At 34.8% G+C, this 22,644-nt stretch overlaps 1 protein-coding gene across 3 annotated transcripts in view; it reads left to right on the top strand.

The window, feature by feature from the left end:
- The window catches only part of ern1 (endoplasmic reticulum to nucleus signaling 1), a 54,950-nt gene extending 34,115 nt beyond the window's left edge, over positions 1–20,835 (top strand). Inside the window, exons 9-23 of one of the 3 annotated variants that reach the window (XR_012399486.1) lie at positions 57–135; positions 1,608–1,773; positions 2,362–2,477; positions 4,677–4,865; positions 5,337–5,595; positions 5,684–5,774; positions 8,023–8,212; positions 11,483–11,582; positions 11,712–11,911; positions 13,354–13,501; positions 13,610–13,737; positions 16,003–16,126; positions 17,345–17,412; positions 17,582–19,081; positions 20,116–20,835. Coding sequence is in view for 1 of the 3 variants with exons in the window: in NM_001423672.1 (NP_001410601.1) it covers positions 57–135; positions 1,608–1,773; positions 2,362–2,477; positions 4,677–4,865; positions 5,337–5,595; positions 5,684–5,774; positions 8,023–8,212; positions 11,483–11,582; positions 11,712–11,911; positions 13,354–13,501; positions 13,610–13,737; positions 16,003–16,126; positions 17,345–17,412; positions 17,582–17,953 (2,230 nt within the window). In the remaining 2 variants the exon portion in view is untranslated. 3 annotated transcript variants of the gene reach the window in all.
- Positions 20,836–22,644: the final 1,809 nt, after the last annotated feature.

Below are 22,644 nucleotides of genomic sequence, written 5' to 3'. Positions count from 1 at the left end.
TGATTTTGAGAAACAAACTATAAATAATTTCCTGTTTCTGGTTGGTATTCTTACAGGTCCACTTTGTACGTGGGGAAACACTCCTCTGGTCTATATGCGTCTCCCTCCCTGGTGCATGACGGAGTTACTGTTGTGGTGAGTTTCAGTGAACACCTTAAAATATATGTTTAAGTATACCTCATACATTTACTGTATGGTCTCCATGGTTGGGTTTCTTAAGGCACATTGATAAGTAAAGGATTTAGGCAGCAACCACAGTGCAACTTTTCTCAGTTTAAACCAGGTCACATCTGGGCTTTAGTCTGACTATAATAAAGCCTACTGTGTTAAGTTTGATGCACAGATTTTGGAGTCATCAAGCGATAATTTATACTTTATTTAATAATTCAAATGTCTTTTAGCATAAATGTTCCTTAAAGTACTATACTATATGCTATGTTGTACTATAGAATATTGTAACAAATAGCATCTTATATAATTTAATGAAGAAGTGTGTGATGTCATTTACCACAGTTGTAAAATGCTGGGACTGCTGAAAATGCACCTGGGAAGAGCTTGAAAAGGCCTTAAATGTGACTTAAAGATGTAAGAGGCTTGTGTCTGCTGAAATAACCCATCAGAGGTTTCAGTATAGGTCACAATCAGCTCTTTATCCCTCAAATTATTGAAAGCTTGAATAAGTTTGATTAACCAATGAGATTTTGTTGAATTAAATATATGAATATATGGTTGAGTTATGCATGTATATATTTGTCACACAAACTACTGAAAATAGCTGACCCCCGATAGTCGGTTTGCAGGAGAATTGTGTCCTCCTGAGCCTCACATACACTAGTAAACTCATGCAGCTCTATGATTGGCCAAAATGAAATTTTGTTGAATTAAATATATGAATATATGGTTCAGTTAGGCATTGATATATTTGTCACACAAACTACTGAAAATAGCTGACCCCCGATAGTCGGTTTGCAGAAGAATTGTGTCCTCCTGAGCCTCACATACACTAGTAAACTCATGCAGCTCTATGATTGGCCAAAATGCTTAGTTTGACATTTCGGAGATCGTCTACTCTTCCCTGTATTTGACCCCTGACCTACTTTCTGCAGAATCTGAATTTCACAATCTGAATTTCTGGTTTTGAATTTTAGGATATTGAATTTGATGTTGTTAATTTCTTCATCTTGAAAATTTGAGTCTGTGTTTTTACAAACTGGATATCTGCTGTCTGAATTCAGAACACAAAATATCTGAAGTATGAAAATACGTCTATAAAAATTCAGCCTTAAACAATTTAGTTGTCTTAAATTTCAGATGTTCAATATTCAAGTTATGAAATCCAAATTCAAATTTGAAAATTCAAATTCAAAATAATAAAATTGATAAAGATTTATGGCATATAAAAATTCTGATTTATTAAATTACAATCGTCGATAATTCAAATGAACAATTCAAATTCAGATTGTTTTTGGCATATTATTAGCTCCACATTTAGAATGCTGATAGCGAATGTAGTGATTTTGAGAACATTTTAGGTCTGTTCAGGAAGAGATTCTTAAATGTGTTCTAGTGCATGCGCATTGCTAAATGTGCACACGTGTGCATTTCAGCCTCGAGGCCGGACATTTCCCATGCTGGAGGGCCCCGGTAACCAGGGATCACGTGAGGAAGATGAACAGGAGTGTGTTATCACTCCTAGCACCACGGTGAATTTCAATGCAGCGCTCAAAGAGAGGAACCGCATCAATTTCATGAGGAATTCTCTGCTCCTGATCGGTACTGTACTGTACTGCACTCAAAGAACTCTGACAACTATGCCCTCTAGTGGACACATTTTACAGCATGCGTTTTTTTGTCTTGGACATTGGAAGAATTCTTAATTAACACAATATTACCAAATTAAACTTTCAAAAGTGATTTTATGCACATATAAAATGTATTGCATCTACCTATAATCATAATAATGATAAAAATAATTAAAAATAATGTTGTAACATTCAGCAGTAGATTTGTCAAATTTAAAAAATGTAAAAGACTAAAAATGACTATCCGAAATGGTAGATTTTAAATTATAAACACATCTTGGAAAATGAGTATTTTGAAGAATGATGGGAAGTATATAGAAAACAATACATTTAATAGTTTGTTATGTCATCGAATATTAATTGTCTTAAATGTGCAAGACAGTTTTTTTTTTTGGCATACAATTTATTGTTATGCTGAATCCTAAAAATATTTTAATATATTTTTTGGATGTAAAAAAAAAAAAACATATACATACACAAATTGTTTTAATTGTAGTGTAGGATCAGAAGTCCTTTTTGTCATGAACCTTTTCTCAACAGCAGTGTTTCCCTTTTCTAGGGCATCACGAGATGCCGCCTGATGCTCACCATAAATTCTTGGAGAAGTTTCCAGAGAGCATTCCCCGCCAGAACATGAACGTTATTCCCCCTGCCACGGAAAAGACCATTGAAGAGGTGAGAGTATTATCCTCACTGACACTTCTGATTTCAGATCCACAAAACCCACCTCGGGTACCCGTTTTCCTGGCACAGTTTTTTGTATACGTATGAGGCAATATGTAGCAATACTGGATGTTTCATAAAAGGAAAGAAAAGTTAAACAGTCAAAATTTGTTGGAAACAATACCTGTGATGAGAAATCTGGACATGTAACTTGCAAGTGTTTATTGTGCACATTGATTTTTTCTTCTTTAAATGGAATGGAGTAACTGGGTTTAAAGTGCTTGAAAGTACATATACAGTTGAAGTCAGAATTATTAGCCCCCCTTTGAATTTTTTCTTTTTTAAATGTTTCCCAAATGATGTTTAATAGAGCGTGGAAATTTTCACAGAATGTCTGAAAATATTATTTCTTCTGATGAAAGTCTTATTTGTTTTATTTCGGCTAGAATAAAAGCAGTTTTAAATTTTTTAAACCTATTTTAAGGTCAAAATTATTAGCCCCTTTAAGATTTATATTTTTTGATGTTCTACAGAATAAACCATCGTTATACAATAACTTGCCTAATTACACTAACCTGCCTAGTTAAACTAATTACCCTAGTTAAGCCTTGAAATGTCACTTTAAGCTTTATAGAAGTGTCTTGAACACTTTTTGTTTTTGTTTTTATTAAAACTTTATTAATCCCCTTGGGGCAATTCATTTCTACATGGTGGTGCTTTACATATAGTATAACAAGAATGACACACTTAACACAATAAACATCAACACTTAACAGCAAGTTCAAAATACAAATAGTAGTCCATCGATTAACTACATTTATTACATAACCTAATTACTTCAGGCACAAAAGTAAATTTATAACGATTTGTGGAACATCTTATTGTCCTTAGACGTCGACCAAGGGGCATCCGCTCAAAATGTTTATTTAGGGTGTGTGTGCTGTCTCCTGGTATTTTATGTGCCATCCTCAACACCTGCTGTTCGTAATAGTATGCAAGACTTCAAAGGGGAACTCCCAAAATCTTTGAACACAAATTAACGATGCCTTGAAGACGATTCTTGCTTTTTATGGACAGTGAAGAAAACCAACAGATAAAGGAAAAGGACAAAATACTTTCAATAAATGAATTGTAAAAGGTCTTAAGAATAACTTTCTCTACATTAAAAGACTTGAGTTTCCACAATAAAAACTTTGATGAGCCTTATTAACAATTGTATGTGTATTTTGATCAAATTTCAACCTGTTGTCAATAATTGTTCCTAGGTACCTACAGTTGAAGACAGAATTATTAGCCCCCCTTTGAATTTTATTACTTCTTTTTTAAATATTTCCCAAATGATGTTTAACCGATTCAGGAAATTTTCAAAATATTTCAGATAATATTATTTCTTCCGGAGAAAGTCTTATTTGTTTTGTTTTGGCTAGAATAAAAGCAGTTTTAAATTTTTAAACACCATTTTGAGGACAAAATTATTAGCCTCTTTAAGCTATTTTTGTTTTCGATAGTCTACAGAACAAACCATAGTTATACAAAAAATTGCCTAATTACCCTAACCTGGCTAGTTAACCTAATTAATCTAGTTAAGCCTTTAAATGTCACTTCAAGCTGTATTGAAGTGTCTTGAAAAATATCTAGTCAAATATTATTTACTGTCATCATGGCAAAGATAAAATAAATCAGTTATTATATATGAGTTATTAAAACTATTAAGTTTAGACTTGTGTTAAAAAAAATCTTCTCTCCATTAAACAGAAATTGGGAAAAAAATAAACAAGGGGGCTAATAATTTTGACTTCAACTGTATATTCCTCCACAACCTCTACCAGTGTGTCATTGATTAGCACCCTTTGTAGAGCAGGTGTTTGTTGCCAAAGTTGATAAGCATTTCTTTGGTTTTTGACCCATTCAGGTCTAGTCTCATTTTATTACACTATGAGATAAAATCATGATAACATATCTAGTCAAATATTATTTACTGTCATCATGGCAAAGATAAAATCAATCAGTTATTAGAAATGAGTTATTAAAACTATTATGTTTAGAAATGTGTTGGAAAAATCTTCATTCCGTTAAACAGAAATTGGGGAAAAAATGAACAGGGGGGCTAATAATTCTGACTTCAACTATATACAGTGATAAATGCCTTTTGAAACTGTTATGGTATTAATCCCTGATATAAGCTAGCAGATATGTTTTGCTTTTCTCCAGAAAGTGAATGAGAGCGGAATGGAAGACAACAGTCCACTGCCTCCCCCTGTGTCCTCTCTTCAGGAGAAGCCTGGCCGTGTCCCACGAGTGGAAACTCCAGTGGACTCCATGCTGAAGGACATGGCCACCATCATCTTCTGCACTTTCCTTCTGGCTGGCTGGGTGGCCTTCGTTATCACCTATCCCAAGGTGAACACACTCAAAAGGGATCCGACCATTAAATTAGTTCAGAGTTAGCCAGTGAGGGGAATTTTATTTGCACCTTAGCTCTATATGATTTTGCAAGCTGAATTACCCACAGCATGTCAATACAGTGCCATGATGAAGCAGTACTGAATGTTGGGAAGAATGGGTTTATTTGAGCGATGCAACAAATCACAATCACCTTTGTTGCAAAATATTCCAGTAATAATGCAATAGAAGCTACATGTATTATATGTTTAATATTTATTTTTGGTATTTCTGCAGTAATAATGACACAGCTGCTTAGGTTAACTAACCAAAGCACCGTCTTCATTATTACTGCAGAAACGCATCTTAAACATATACAAACTTGAATAACACTTCACCTACAAGCCTTTGGATGAGTCATTTTCTTTGTTATAGTTAGTACTGTTATATTTCTGTCTAAACATGTGTCTTGTTTTGTGTTCTGATCAGAGTGTCCATAAGCAGCAGCAGTTGCAGCATCAACAGTTTCAGCAGCAGATGGAGGAGAAGCTGCAGCTCTTGCAGCGGCAGCAGCTCATTTTCCAGCCGCCTACTGATCTGCCCCCTGACAGCGACTTCCTGGAGGCAGCCCGTACCCGCTCAGAGAGCTCCACCCACAGCAGTCCTAATGGCACCCCCCGTGCATCCAACCATTCAAACATATCCCAGTGTGAGACCGGACATTCTGCCAATGAGCATGAGGATACAGGTCAGTGCTGTAAACACAACACATGACGCATCTCATTTTATCATTATTATTATTTTTTTTTACTCTTGTACTTATCTTTTCATTACAGAGGAAGAATCCAACATTGTCCGAATTGGAAACATCACTTTCAACCCCAAAAATGTACTTGGACATGGTGCTGAAGGAACTATTGTTTACAGGCAAGTAACATAGTGACGCTGTGCAAACTGTGTAGGCGCCACCGCAAGAGTAATTTCAGGGCTCCCACCTCACTGCATAATCAAAACAGTGCATACAAGTAGGCATGGGCCGGTAAGATTCTGACGGTATGATAACCTTGGATAAAAATATCCCGGTATCACGGTATTGTGTTCAGTGCTCTAAAATATATTCTTTTTAAATGTCTGGCTAAAAAACTCATACTTTTTTCCCCTTTGAAAACAATATATTCTATTTTTTGAAAGATTTAAAATATTTTGAATTAATTATTGACTTCTGCTGTCTTCATTTGTTTCAAAAACTGATTTTTTTACAATTTAAAACGGCGTCTTTGGATATTTTTCCTGCTGGAGATACTTTTGTCCTAAAAAATGTAAATAAAATGTAAATAAAAACTCTTACACATACCTTAGGAACGGTATTACAGACAATGTTGACAGTTTTAAAAACCTTGACTTTTCCAAACCATGGTATACCTTGAAAACGGTTATCGTCCCATTCCTACATACAAGTGCCATGTCATGTAGCCTGCTGTAGATTATTTTACATTAAAAGATTTTTCTGCTATAGCAAAGTTTTTATTTATTTATTTTTTGCATTTTTTATATATATATTTTTTTTTATAAATATGAGAAAACAATACAATTGTGTTTTTTTGCATTCAAAATACCCAAATATACTTAAAAGCTTCCAACAGGGATTTCGGCCCAATCCCAATTCTACCCCTTTGCCCTTCCCCTTACCTCTATCCCTGGTTTTGCTCGTGCCCGTGAAGGGGTAGTGGTGTCCCAATTCTCTTTAGCTCAAAGGAGTAGGGACAAGCAAAACATATTGTCTTGTTTTAAGAACTAATATGCCAAAATGAAGTGAGTTTCTCCTCAAATCAATCTAAATAATCTGCCAATGTGGTGAGCAAAATAATCTATCACAAATTGAAAAACAAGATTATTTTGCTCACCCCATTGGCAGATTATTTAGATTGATTTGAGGAGAAACTCACTTCATTTTAGCATATTAGTTCTTAAAACAAGACAATATGTTTTGCTTGTCTAGAAAATGCTTCTTGATTTAAGAATTTTTAGATATTTGGACTAGAAACAAGACAAAAAATCTAAGTAAGAAAAGCCTTTTTTGCAGTGTAATTATGCGATTATAATCTTTTATTTACCAAAACAGCCTTTATGAAAAGATAGAGAGTGAGAGCAAATGGGATGCTCTTTGAGGTGCAGTCGATCATGCTGCTCTTTGAAATTTGGTTTTGTCAGTGTATGAATAATTTATGCAAAACATATTTTGTGTATGAGATTTAATGAATTGTATTTTGAAATGTTATTGGTCATTAAATCAAATTGAACAATCTATTTATTCTGTTAATAATCCGTAAGTTAGCATCTTTTGTTATTAAAGAAAATGGAAAGTGAACAACCTTTTTTTGTTGTGCTTGCAGTATAAATTAAAAAAAAATTCTCCAGTGTCTCCACATTACAGTGATAAAATGTTACAAAAAATATTATTTTCTACATAAATATACAAAACCCCTACCTCCATGTCTTTATGTCTGGGGGGCAGTTTTCAGTTTTTTCATGACAGTTTGCTGTTTTATAATGTTATTATTATTAGTATTATTGGTCACACTTTACAATAAGGTTCATTAGTTAATGTTATTTAATGCATTTACTAACATGAACAAACAATGAACAATACATCTACTACGGTATTTGTTTATGTTAGTTAGCGTTAGTTAATGAAAATACAGTTGTTCATTGTTAGTTCATGTTAACTCATGGTGCATTAACTAATGTTAACAAGCATGTACTTGGATGTTAATAATGCATTAGTAAATGTTAAATTATGATTAATAAATGCTGTACATGTGTTGTTCATGATTAGTTCATGTTAGTAAATTCATTAACTAATGTTACCATATTATTATTTATTATATGCATATTTAAACTTGTTTTTATAAAAACAAGTTTAGATTTGTCCCATACCTGCCAACACTCCTGTTTTCCCAGGACTCTCCCGTATTTCAGACCCATCTCCCATATTATTCTGTCTTCCGGAAAATTCCAGCATTGGAATTGACATCTAAATAATAATATAAAAACTATTCAAAGCATTGTATACAAACTTTATGTACATTATATACACAATTACTAATCTTTGGTTGTGCGAGTATAGTATGTTTGTACTCTACAGTGGAAAAATCTTCTCTTTGTATAATTTCAGGGGACAGTTTGATAATCGTCCAGTGGCTGTGAAGAGGATTCTCCCAGAATGCTTTAGCTTTGCTGACCGTGAGGTTCAGCTGCTGCGTGAATCAGACGAGCATCCAAATGTGATTCGCTACTTCTGCACTGAGAGAGATCGCCAGTTTCAGTACATCGCCATAGAACTGTGCAACTCCACATTACAAGAGGTATGAGAGACACACCACCTGACATTTCATTGATGTTTCAGGTCAGAGAGCCCGCAATGAATGTTGCAATATCATACATTTCACTATATTAACAAATATTAACAAAGTACATTTTAACAAATGAGGCCAAACTGTAAAGTATAATTACGTTATCTAAAAATATTGCATCATAAAAACATCCACTTTTCTAATAATTTTCCATGTTTGCCTTAACATATACATTTTTAGGGCAATCCAAGTAATTTGCTTGAACTGACAAAATGTGATGACCCTGTTATCAAGCATGATTTATTCATTCATTCATTTTCCTTCGGCTTAATCAGGAATCACCACAGTGGATGAACCGCCAACTTATTCAGCATATGTTTTACACAGCGGATGCCCTTCCAGCCGCCACCCAGTACTGGGAAACATCCATGCACACTCAAATACACACATACACTACGGCCAAGTTAGCTTATTCAATTCACCTACAATTGAAGTCAGAATTATTAGCCCCCCATGAATTTTTAGCCCTTGTTCATTTTTTTTTTCTAATTTCTGTTTAACGGAGAGAAGATTTTGTCAACACATTTCTAATCATGATAGTTTTAATAACTCATCTCTAGTAACTGTTTTCTTTTATCTTTGCCATGTTGACAGTAAATAATGGGTAATTAGGCAAGTTATTGTATAACGATGGTTTGTTCTGTAGACTATCAAAAAAAATAAATAAATTATATATATATATATATATATATATATATATATATATATATATATATATATATATATATATATAGTAGAAAAATATATAAAAAATTGAGCGCCTTAAAATTGTTCTTAAAAAATAAAAAACTGCTTTTATTCTAGCCGGAATAAAACAAATAAGACTTTCTCCAGAAGAACAAAATATTATCAGACATACTGTGAACATTTCCTTGCTCTGTTAAACATTATTTAGCAAATATTAAAAAAAAAGAAATTTAAAGGGGGGCTAATAATTCTGATATCAACTGTATAGTGCATGTCTTTGGACTGTGGGGGAAACCGGAGCACCCGGAGGAAACCCTTGCGAACACAGGGAGAACATGCAAACTCCACACACAAATGCCAACTGATCCAGCTGGCACTCAAACCAGCGACCTTCTTGCTATGAGGCAACAGTGCTAATCACTGAGCCTCCCAAGCACGATTTAATAAAATATAAATTTAAATCCCTTTAATTCAGAGAGTTACAAATGGACTTTTAACTTCATGCAAAAGTTTGCAAAGCATCCACAATCTACCATACATTGTTTATTTTTATGGTCTATTAGTTATGCATGTACTATGAACCATCAATGAGCAATACATTTATTGCAGTATTTATTTTACTCATTTTGTTAATGGTAGTTCAAAAAATCAAGCTGTCCATTGTTAGTTCATGTTAACTCAAAGTGCATTAACTTATGTGAACTTTTTAAATACATTTGTTTTCAAATGCATTTTAAAAATGGATTTCAAAAAATGCATTAGCAAATGTTGAACTGGTTAATACATGTTGTTCAAAATTGTTCATGTAGACTAGCATTAACTATTGGATCATTATTTTTTCAAATGCTACCAACATTTTGTTAAATGCAATTTTGTAAAATATACAGTGTATCCGGAAAGTATTGATAGCGCTTTACTTTTTCTAAATTTTAATATGTTGCAGTCTTATTCCAAATTGAGTTAAATTAATTTATTTCCTCAAAATTCTACACACAAAACCCCATAATGACAATGTAAAAAAAAGATTTTTTTGAAATTGTTGCAAATTTATTAAAAATAAAAAAGCTGAAAAATCACATGTACATCAGTATTCACAGCCTTTACCGTGAAGCTCTAACTTGAGCTCATGTACATTCTGTTTCCACTGATCATTCTTGTGATGTTTAATTGGAGTTCACGTGTGGTAAATTCAGTTGATTGGACATGATTTGAAAAGGCATACACCTGTCTATATAAGGGCCCAGTGTTGACAGTGCATGTCAAAGCACAAACCAAGCATGAAGACAAAGGAATTGTCTGTAGACCTCCGAGACAGGATTGTCTTGAGGCACAAGGCTGAAGGTTACAGAAAAATTTCTGCTGCTCTGAACGTTCCAGTGAGAACAGTGGCCTCCATCCTCCATAAGTGGAAGATGTTTGGAACCACCAGGGCTCTTCCAAGAGCTTGCCGGCCATCTAAGCTGAGTGATCAGGGGAGAAGGGTCTTAGTCAGGGAGGTGATCAATAACCTGATGGTCACTCTGTCTGAGCTCCAGCATTCTTCTATAGAGAGAGGAGAACCTTACAGAAGGACAACCATCTGTGCAGCAATCCACCAATCAGGCCTGCATGGTAGAGTGGCCAGACGGAAGACACTCCCCGCCTGGAATTTGCTAAAAGGCATCTGAAAGACTCTCAGACCATAAGAAACAAAAGTCTGTGGTCTGATGAGACTAAAATTGAACTCTTTGAAGTGAATGCCAGGTGTTACATTTGGAGAAAACCAGGCACCACTCATCATGCTGGTGGTGGCAGCATCATGCTGAGGGAATGTTTTTCAGCAGCAGGAACTGGAAGACTAGTCAGGATAGAGGAAAAGATGAATGCAGCAAAGCACAGAGACATCCTGAATGAAAACCTGCTTCAGTGCTTTTGACCTCAGACTGGGGCGACGGTTCTTCTTCCAGCAGGACAATGACTCAAAGCACACTGCCAAAATATCAATGGAGTGGCTTCACAACAACTCGGCAAATGTCCTTGATTGGCTTAGCCAGAGCTGAGACTTAAATCTTATTGAACATCTCTGGAGAGATCCGAAAATGGCTGTACAGTGTAGCTTCCCACCCAACCTGATAGAGCTTGAGAGTTACTGCAAAGAGGAATAAGCAAAAAATTCCCAAAGTTAGGTGTGCCAAGCTATGGCATCATATTCAAAAATACTTGAGGCTGTAATTGCTGCCAAACGTGCATCAACAAAGTCTTGAGCAAAGGCTGTGAATACTGATGTACATGTGATTTTTCAGGTTTTTTTATTTTTAATAAATTTACAACAATTTAAAAATTTGAATTTTTTTAATTTAAAATTTTTTTTTTTCACATTGTCATTATGGGGTATTGTGTGTACAATTTTGAGGAAATATATTAATTTAATCCCTTTTGGAATAAGGTTGTAACATAAAAAAATGTGGAAAACGTGAAGCGCTATGGATACTTTCCGGATGCACTGTAACTGTTATTTAGCTCAATTATTTTACTGTTTTGTTTATTCACTTTTAGTATGTGGAAAGAAAGGATTTTAACCGTCACGGTTTGGAGCCAGTGACACTGCTAGAGCAAACCATGTCTGGACTGGCTCATTTACATTCTCTTAATATAGGTAAATATTATCTGTAATACATTTTTTTTAATAGACAGACCTTTGTGGTTAAATAATTCGTAATAATATTTCTTTTATTTTTACTTATATTTTTGATGCAGCATTAATATTTTTCTCTTGGTTTGGTAGTCCACAGAGATCTGAAGCCACACAATATCCTGGTGTCAATGCCGAACATGCATGGACGTGTGAAGGCCATGATCTCTGACTTCGGCCTGTGTAAGAAGCTGGCAGTGGGCAGACACAGCTTCAGCAGGAAGTCAGGAGTGCCAGGCACCGAGGGCTGGATTGCTCCTGAAGTACTCAGTGAGGATGCAAAGCACAACCCTGTAAGAGCTCGAACACCAAGCTGTGTATCAGTTTTACACCATCAACCCATTCATGCTCAAAACACACACAAAAAAAGGTTCTTCATCCACACTTGCATTTATTTTGAGTTCCAGAAAAATGCTCTCTATCCACACTATACACACTAAAATGCCTGAGATGGGTCATGCTCACTGGGTATGTGCGCATGTATGTGCTTGCCATCCATGCAAAAGTCTACTGCTTGTGTATAGGTCATATCAATGGACAAATAAGGGAATGATTCACAGTAGTCCAAAAGACGAGAGATAGCCATGCTCTCCTTTTCAAAAGGTTAAATTTCACTTTGTCTGCACTAAAACCCAACACCAGAGTCTCCAAAATAAAATAGTGTATTTTCATAATGCTTTGTTTTTTACTGCTAGAGGATAGAATATGTAGATGTCATGTGGAACTAAATCAAAATGTATGCGTTTTAAAATGATCACCGTCTTATCTTGTTTTCACTGATCAGTGGAATCTAGAGGTAAAAGAAGGAACATGCAAAGACTTAAATAATTGACATCAAACCTTTATTAAGTGGCCACACTTTGTGCATGAATTCAATCGTTAGTAACACTGTAATGGAAGGTTTATATTTTTAACAATAGTTATTAAAAACTATCCATCTTGTTATGATTCTTTACATTTGAACTCATACACATCTTTTTGTATATTGTTTGTGTTTGTTCAATACAATGTTTAGCACAATACGTTGACTTCCATTCATGGAAATGCAACAAATCTGAAATGCAAGCTCGGGCCCTATCATATACCTGGCGCAATATATAGCAAAAGTGTGTTTGGACATGCCCTTAATGCTTTTGTGCCCTGCGCTTTAGACTTTGTGCCAAGATCATTCAAATAGAGCCCCTCGTGTGACAAGCTTTGCACATTGCTGCATCCGAAAGATCAAGCTTGTGAACTGACCTCTCTGTACAGAAATGTAAAATACAGAGCGATTACCTGCTTTATCAATGTCTAATTGATGTCTTGTTTTATCCTGTACCATTTTCTGCGCCAAACAGCAGAATTTTCCAAGCTCAAGCTCTAGTATGACCACACTTTAGTTGAGACAACTTGTAAATATATTAGTGTTCATGTTGTGAAATGTTGTTCATTGTTAGTGCATGACACATAATTAAATTCAATTGAATTCCTGATAATGTTAGAAATAATTACATTTGTCCATATTTTCAGACGTTGTCAGGTAACAATTTTCTCTCAATGCAATGTTGCGTAGAAATCAAAGACAATAGAGGTGCAAAGTCACAAGCAAGATGAAACTGGCTTCCAGTGGCAATGAACTGTTTATCTGCTAATTGACAAAAATTCTTAATGCATCAATTGCCCCAATCCCGATTGAGTAGTCTAGAAAGGTTGGTTAGCTAGATAATGACATTTTGGCCTCTTTCTGATATTTCAGACCTGCATGGTGGACATCTTCTCTGCAGGATGTGTGTTTTATTATGTGGTATCTGAAGGCTTCCACCCCTTTGGAAAATCCTTGCAACGGCAAGCAAACATTTTACTTGGTGCCTATTCTCTGGACCACTTAGATCCTAACAGACATGGTAAGACCACCACGCAACCTCTTGCACTACAAAGCACCAGCTCATCTTAGACTAAAATGTATTTTGCAGTCATTTTTATCATGTATTTATCCCTGCTGTGTCATGCAGAGAGTATTGTGGCCCGAAACCTGATTGAACAGATGTTAAACATGGAGCCTGAGAAGAGACCCTCGGCTGACAGAGTGCTGAAACACCCCTTTTTCTGGAGTCTTGAAAAACAGCTGCATTTCTTTCAGGTTTGTTGATTCATTATTTATTCATTCATTTTCTTTTCGGCTTGGTCCCTTTATTAATCTGAGGTCGCCACAGCAGAATGAACTGCCAGCATATGTTTTATGCAGCAAATACCCTTCTAGCCGCAACTAATCACTGGGAAACATCCATACACACCCATTCACACACATACACTACAGACAATTTAGCCTACCTAATTCACCTGTACCGCATGACTTTGGGCTTGTGGAGGAAACTGGAGCACCTGGAGGAAACCCACACGAACACGTGGAGAACATGCAAACTCATCACAGAAATGCCAACTGACTCAGCCGGGGCTCGAACCAGGGATCCTCTTGCTGTGAGGCGTCCATTGATTCATTAGTAAAAAAAACAATAGGTCACAGGGCAATAAGCTCTGAAATCGGACACAACCTGTGTTATTTCTTAACACACCTATGTGTCTAGATAATGATAACGCATTTTGTGTTATTTTGAGCTCAACCCGTCTGTTATTCTTCCTAACACAGACAGTGTGTTATATAATAATAATACATTTTTATTTATATAAGGCTCTTCCAGAGCTCAAGGACACTTTACAGTAAATGTAACAAAAAGATAGTAGAACAGACATTAGGACAAGATTAGGTTCACAAACATACAAGAAGTCAAATATGCAGAGTACAGGTTGATCAAACAAAGTGGTCAGTTTATCAAATCAGAAGTGTAACATTCATAAAACAGGTAAGTTTTAAGTAAAGATTTAAATTCTTTGATACTATCAGAACAAAGTGAGCGTGGTAGAGAGTTCCAAAGTTTTGGTACAATGACACTAAATGATCTGCCCCCCATTGAAGAGAGGTGGTACCAAGGGACAGCAAGAAGGCCAGAGTCAGAGGAACGTAGTAAGCGAGTAGGGATGTAGAGGACAAGTGTGTTGCAAAGATAAGAGGGAGCTAGGCTATTTAAGGATCTAAATGCAAGGAGGAGAATTTGGAATTTATTACGGTATGCAACTATATATATATATATATATATATATATATATATATATATATATATATATATATATATATATATATATATACATACATGCATACATATACATACATACATATATATATATATATATATATATATATATATATATATATATATATATATATACATACATATATTAATTTTTTCACCCTCCTGTGAATTTCTTTTTAAAATATTACATTTTAAAAATGTTTAAATAAACATTTTATTAATATTTGATTGTCTACAGAATAAGCCATCCTTAATGACTTGCCTAATTACCCTAACTTGTCGAATGAACCTAGCTTAAAAGTCATTTTAAGCTGAATACTAGTATCTTGAAAAAAAAGCTAGTAAAATAGTATGTACTGTCATCATGGCTAAAATATGTGTAGTGTTGATAAAATCTTTCTGTTAAACAGAAATTGGGGACAAATATATAGGGGGCTAATAATTCTGACTTTACACACAAACACATATTTATATATATATATATATATATATATATATATATATATATATATATATATATATATATATATATATATATATATATAAACACCATTGTTATACTGCATGACCGCAGTATAAACTAGCATGTCTTCCTCCACTTCAGCCATCATTCCAACATATGCGCACGTGCTCTAACCGAAAGCAGGACACTCATCTCTGTAGCAACCTCTCGCAACACAACCTTTCCAATGCAGTGTCTCGCGATATTTGCAAACAAGTCATGAATCATATTTATTATCATTTGACATTAATCTAGGAACGCCGCCAAATGTAGCAAAGAAATAATTTACTTAAGCAAGATTAAAAGTACACATTTTTAAATGTACTCAAAAAGTAAGTACACGTTACCCAACAGTTTTACTCATTATTACTGATCATTAACAATCCTGCACATGCTCGCATTGAGACATCGATGCTGAAATGATATTTTGTGCAGCCCTTACTGTCCAGTCCACAGTTTCCTTGTTTAGTTAATTGGAGTCATAATCCCGTTTCAAAGGTTGCTTGTTTGTGATATTTATTTCATATGCAAATATTTTACCCAGTCAAAACAGAGGTCCTTTACTTTGAACTCTTACAGGAGACATGTCTGGACCATGTTCAATTTAGAGGGTCAAAACAGGGTAGAAATGGACATTTAGTTTTTAATTTTGACACACTTTGATGATAATATTGTAGGTGGATCACAGGAAACTTTATGACAATAATAAAGTTAATTGTCATGACAAATGTCAATTTTTGTTTCTGTTTCTCAGGATGTGAGCGATAGAATTGAGAAGGAGCCATTAGATGGACCAATCGTGAGACAACTAGAGAGAGGAGGACGGGTGGTGGTGAAAGGTGATTGGAGGGATCATATCACAGTGCCTCTACAGACTGGTGAGCTCTGGATTTTTGCTGACTTTAGTTTCTAATTGTTTTAACACTTAAAAGTTAAATCCATTATTCAAGTGTTCTTTCTTAAAAAGCCTCTATTATGCATTAAAAAGGGTCATAGTTTGGTTTTAGGTGTCTCCAACAACAGGCTAATATCTATGCAAATATATTTTATAATATGTATTTATTTTTACCTAATTATCCCAGTGACTCCCATATAATTCGTTCATGCGATTCATTTGTTCCTAAACCCCTCCTTAGTGCAATGCTAATCTGCACTGATTTCTCCGATGACTCAGTCTGTTGCGATTGGTTGTCTGCATTCAGCACGAGACCGAAAGAAATGCCCAGCATGGCTTATCAACAAGTAGTCAGAGTGTAGATTGTATGTGTGAGCCCAATGTAGGAGTGCATTAAAGCAGTGCAGTTAAACACCAGCATATTGCTCTATTCTTAACCATAGGTAAAAACGAAGACATACATTCAGTATTAATCCACACAGTGGCAAAAGCTGAACTATTTTGAAACTTGACCGCTGCACATGTGTAGGAACAGCTGACGGTGGCCATATTGATGACAAATGGCAGTAGGTTGTGAGCTCACAAACGCGTTGAAATTCGTAAACAAAGCAGCACGCGTTGCATTTTCAACATGGCTTTGGACGTGATGTGAGAATATAAAGAGTTAACCAGATACAGTACAAGCGGTTACAAGTAACAAAACACAATACATAAATGGCAAGCTAGAGAAAACAAGAAGGCAGCCATTTTAATCGCATTTATTTACACTTGTGAAATGGAGGAAGAAACTGATCCATGAACATGTTTGGGTAGGAAAAATAACACTAACTTTCGATTACACTTCAGAGCACAGCATTTATGCGACTTGATTCAACTGAGATCTGCTATAGTGTTTGTGGGCAGATCCGGAGGTTTCAATTTTCCCAGGTTTGCACACTTACCAAATGGGCGGGGCTTGAGTTCTGTATCGATGTCACGCCAACACGGCTAAAGACTTGTTACTCCTTTAAAGATGAATCAATAGTTTTAAACACTGTGCACTTTCAGATTTGAACCTTGGCTGGATATTTCACTTTATTAGTGCTGTGTTACACACTGCATGGAAGGTCATTTTCAAAAACCCCTAATAGGGGCTCTTTAATATAAGATTTCATGTAAAACTTCTTTGCCAACCACTCTGATTTAGTGTTCCTTTTTACAGATCTACGCAAATTTCGCTCTTACAAAGGTGGATCGGTCAGAGATCTATTACGTGCCATGAGAAATAAGGTACGTTTTAATTTAAATATATATTGACAATACAAAAAAATAACCATCATAGAAGGTTCTGTTTTTAACATTCTAGAAATGTTGTGTAGCAAAGAAAAAAAACTACTATTAAATAAAATAGATGGTCTATTTTAACAAATTGTGAATTATTCAATCTTTTCTCTCGTAGAAACACCACTACCGGGAATTACCGGAGGACGTCCAGCAGACATTGGGAACCATACCTGATGAATTTGTGTTCTACTTTACCTCCCGTTTCCCTCTTCTTCTGCAGCACACACACCTGGCCATGCGGTACTGTGCTGTGGAGCGATCTTTCCTGCCCTACTACCATGTGTCTGAACTGCTTGCACACCACACTATAATGCAGTGTGTGCCACAGACTTCATCCACACAGCACAGCTGTGCATCAGAGCCTTCAGGCCTGTCATCGTCCAGTCAGATATCAGAATCTCTGCATGAATTACCAGATGCACTGTCTGAAATGGCAGCACCCTCAGAGCACACACAGACGGGCCCAGAGAAGACTGGAGCTCCATAGTGCCAAATGACTGATGGACCTTTCCGGACACATTCCAGGGAAAAGCAGTGTCTGTGTGTGGATGTAGTCTGGGCCTGCAGTGCCTGGGCTCTGTCCCGCATAGCTACCGTACCATTTTAGTGCCTTACTCGCTCAATGTAGACAGCGGTTCTCATCTGAAAGAGCCCTGAAAAGGTCATGATCCTGCTTGAGAAAGATGGTTTGGGCTTCATTGGTGTGCCCGCAAAAACTCTGTAGTGTGTCAGTGCGTTTCTTCTCATTTGAAAGTGATTGGAAGGCGAGAGATTTTTGGTAAACACTTGAAGTGAACACAAGAATCCAACTGTGCAATGAGTCATGCTTGGTGAGAGAGAACTTATTTTTCAATATATATTTTTGTACATACTTTGATGGTTGATAATTGGTTGAAGTGGCCATTGTGCCTATTTAAATGACACTGTGCTGTGCGTTTTGGTCCTGATGAGAGTCTAACGTTTAAGGTTTCGCCTTATACTTTTGCTGCTGAAAGCCTTTAAAGGAATAGTTTGACCGAAAATGATGCATGACATTTATTCATGTTCACATTCCGTCTATGCGTGCGTGCGTGTAACACAATAGTAGATACTAACCAGAATGTTTAACACACTCTTTTGTATATTGTGTCCAGACACATCAAAGACGCACAACTACAAAAAAGTTAGTAGGACTCGTGTATTAATCTTTTGAAATGATTAAATGTCTATGTGAGGAATGCGTTCAGTTTAAAATCATTATTAAATAATGCATTTCTTACTTTTCATTCAAATATTCTGTGTGAACATGTCATAACAAACCTTACATCAATTAAGCCAAAGAGTTTTGCAATCATGAGAGCACAAAATAGCATCTAGATTAGAAGTAAACAGAGCACTATGCTTAATTTTGATGCGTACAATGATATCATTTATTAAGTTGATTTAAAATATAGTGCACAGGATATGTGGGACATTTTTTGATACCAGAGAGTCTTATGATATAACATCTGTCAAAAAATGTGATTGATGACATCCCTGCCCTTTAAGCTGGGACTTCCGCTTTAAGCCCCACCCCTTTTATATACATTTTAGAATTCCGGTAATTAGATTCTTATCTATTTAAATAAATTAAATGGTATATTATAACTCCGGTAATTAGATTTGTGTCTAACGAATTAAATTATTATTCCAGTAATTTAAATGTAATCAAACATAATTAATTTATTATAATATTAAAATGTTTGATAGTCATTACTAAGAGAGATGTCAAATATGTTTAAAAATTACTCTCGACCTTAAATTGCATAGTGCATTGATATCCAATACAACTGGAAATCAATATAACGTAGAATAACATATTTCAGTTTTTCCATAAACAAAACAAAAATAGATTTTTGTATAATTGTTTGTTTATATTATATTCTATGTATTATATGATATATGATAAACAATCATGTTAATGCTGTACATATGTTACACATAAAGCCACTGGATAACACAGTGCGATAGAATATAATAATAATAAATTATAGGGACAAAATTTAACGTAGGCAATTATTTTATTTATTGTTTGCATTAAGCTCTACTGAAACAAAGCGTCGGCTGTCACCTTTTCAACACACACACGCACACATACAGCAAACACATAGGAGAAACACAGAATAGTATAAGGCTGAACAGTAAATGTTTATGGTAATAGTTGATTAATTATAGTATAATAAATGATCTAATAACAGAAACCGCGAAAAGTATAAGGTTAAACATAAGGAAATGTTTATAGTGACAGTTTACTAATTATAAAATAAAGTAATATATTTATATTCATAATTTAATATAATACAATAATATTAACACTTTAATCTAAATAATATATTTATAATAATATAATCAAAATATAATAATGGTTCTAATTACAGAAAGAATTTAATTCATTTTGATAGAATTTAATTATCAATATTATATTTTAGTTTAATTAATTTGATTAGAATATAAGTATTATAATATATAATTTAATTGATTTGATTAGAATACAATTACCGTTATTTTCAGATTACAATAAATTTAGTATTTTCGTTTGATTACATTTAAATTACTGGAAATATGATTTAATTAGTTTGATAAGAACCTTATTACCAGAATTAAAATATATTATTTAATTTAATTAAATAGATAAGAATCTAGTTACTGGAATTATAAAGTTTATATGAAAGGAGTGGGAAAATTCGTAAGTCCCGCCTTAAGGGGCGGGGCTGTCATCAATCAAATTTTTTGACAGATAGTGTATCATAAGATTCTCTGATACCAGTCAGAAATAATTTTTGGGGTGAACTATTCCTTTGGTGTCTTTAACAGAACCATCTCATTACATTGCTGTGCAACTTTCTTTTTTATTTTGAGATGAAAACTGATTATCATCCTGCATTTTGCGAATCCATCATTTCTTTGAGCTTATTTCAGCAAGATGTGATTTTATGATTTAACTCTCTTGGATAGCGTGGTTTAGGTTTAAGGTTATTTTCTTAAATGTTGTTAAAGAGGAAACTTTTATTATCTAATTTATTTTCTTACTTTTAATGGATGAATGATTGATAAAATATGGGCTGTTGGCATATGCCTGCCAAGGAAGGTGTTTTGTACTATCAAGATGTCCCTCTTAGACCTGATGCTGGTCACATGTTCAGAGCATATACATCATTGTAACAGAAAATGCATGCAGTTTTAAACTGAAATATTCCAAATGTAGCTTTTATAATGTTACATGTTTTTAATGTTCCATATGTTTTTTTTTCTTAATGGCACATTTTGAGAGAGAAAAATATTAAAATGCAATGAGACCTTTTTTTTACATGTAGTGTTAATAAAAGCTGCTATTGTGCATTGCCAATTAAAGGTCGCTTTGTTTTTTGTTTTTTGAAGTGGAAAATTTTCAACCATTTAGCAAATACCAGCACTACCAGTCAAATGTTTGGGGTCAGTTTTAATTTTTATTGTATTAATTTTATTTAATAATTTAAATAAACCTATTCTGTTCATTTATTAATTGTAAAAAAAAAAAAGTTAAATTGTTAAATACTTATTTATTAAACATTTATTTATTACTTATTGGATGTAGTTTCAATTGAAATTATCTCTCCAGTCATTATTGCTTTTATTACTAATAATAATATTATTATTAATAAAAAAATAACAATAATAATTAATAATGAGTCTTTGCCCTAGGTGGAGGAGTTTTAAGTATATTCGAGTTTTATTCACAATTGAGAGAAGAGTTGAACGGGAGATTGACAGGCAGATCTGTTGTGGTAATCAAGGAACTAAGCTGAAAGCAAAGCTCTTGATTTCCCTGCCAATCTACGCTCATAGGCACCATGGTGTCGCAGTGGGTAGCACAATTGCCTCACAGCAAGAAGGTCGCTGGTTTGAGCCTCAGTTGGCATTCCTGTGTAGAGTTTGCATGTTCTCCTCATGTTTGTGTGGATTTCCTCCAGGTGCTCCAGTTTTCTCCACAAGTCTAAAGACGTGGTATAGGTGAAATGGGTGAGTTAAATTGCCCGTAGTGTATGTGTGAGTGAGTGTGTATGGATGTTACCTAGTGATAGGTTGCAGCTGGAAGGGCATCCACTGTGTAAAGCATATGCTGAATAAGTTGGCAGTTCATTCCGGTGTAGCTACCCCAGATTAATAAAGGGACTAAGCCGAAAAAAAAATGAACGAATGAAGTCTAAGCTCGCACTTAACTATGGTTATCAGTTTGGTCAAGGCCATGATGGACAGAGGCCAGTAGGCAAATTTGGCCAGGATGCTGGTTAAACCCATACTCTCCGAGCGCAGGGCACAAAGTAACTCGGGGTTAAACATAACACAGAGTTTTAAGGTATTTGCTCAGGGTTAACCATGGCATGCTTCCAAGATTTTTACCGAAGTGTCAGCAGACGTTTTCCTGCCAATTAGGGAAAAAGTTTGGCGAAATTTAGATGAGAAGTACAGGAGAAACCATTTTTGCAGCATAAAAGTATTTTTATTATAGTGGGTATTTTTTTTATTTTAAAAAAATCTGTGAAAGCATGTACGTAAAACCTTATGTTGTTGTGATCACTGTCTTCTGGGTTAAAGATGAAACCATTTTGAAACATGCAAGAAACACACAGTGACTTCTAGCCAGTTTTGAGGAAAACATGACACAGAGGGGTTAGTTGTAAAAGGGTGTTACAATTAAGCCACACACTGTTGGACACCAATTAAACTAAGAAAAAATATATATTTTTTAATTTTGAATGTAATGTTAATTAACTTTTTATATTAAAATGTTTTTAATATATTTTTATTGATTTTTATTTATTGCTAATAATGCCAATAAATGCATTGTATAATAATGGATAATAATGCAAATAAATTCAAATGTGTTCATCTAATAAATAAATAAACTGCACTATGTAGAATTTAAAAAATGAGCAAATTACAGAGGAAATATAGCTATTTAAAGTAACTCAATTTCATTCATTCATTCATTTTCTTGTCGGCTTAGTCCCTTTATTAATCTGGGGTCGCCACAGCGGAGTGAACCGCCAACTTATCCAGCAAGTTTTTACGCAGCGGATGCCCTTTCAGCGGCAACCCATCTCTGGGAAACATACACACATACACACACACACACACTCATACACTATGGACAATTTAGCCTACCCAATTCACCTGTAC

The sequence above is a fragment of the Danio rerio genome, chromosome 3, assembly GCF_049306965.1.
Source record: "Danio rerio strain Tuebingen ecotype United States chromosome 3, GRCz12tu, whole genome shotgun sequence".
NCBI lineage: Eukaryota > Metazoa > Chordata > Actinopteri > Cypriniformes > Danionidae > Danio > Danio rerio.
The sequence above is the reverse complement of the archived record's forward strand: the minus strand, read 5'-3'. Positions and strand labels throughout refer to the sequence as shown.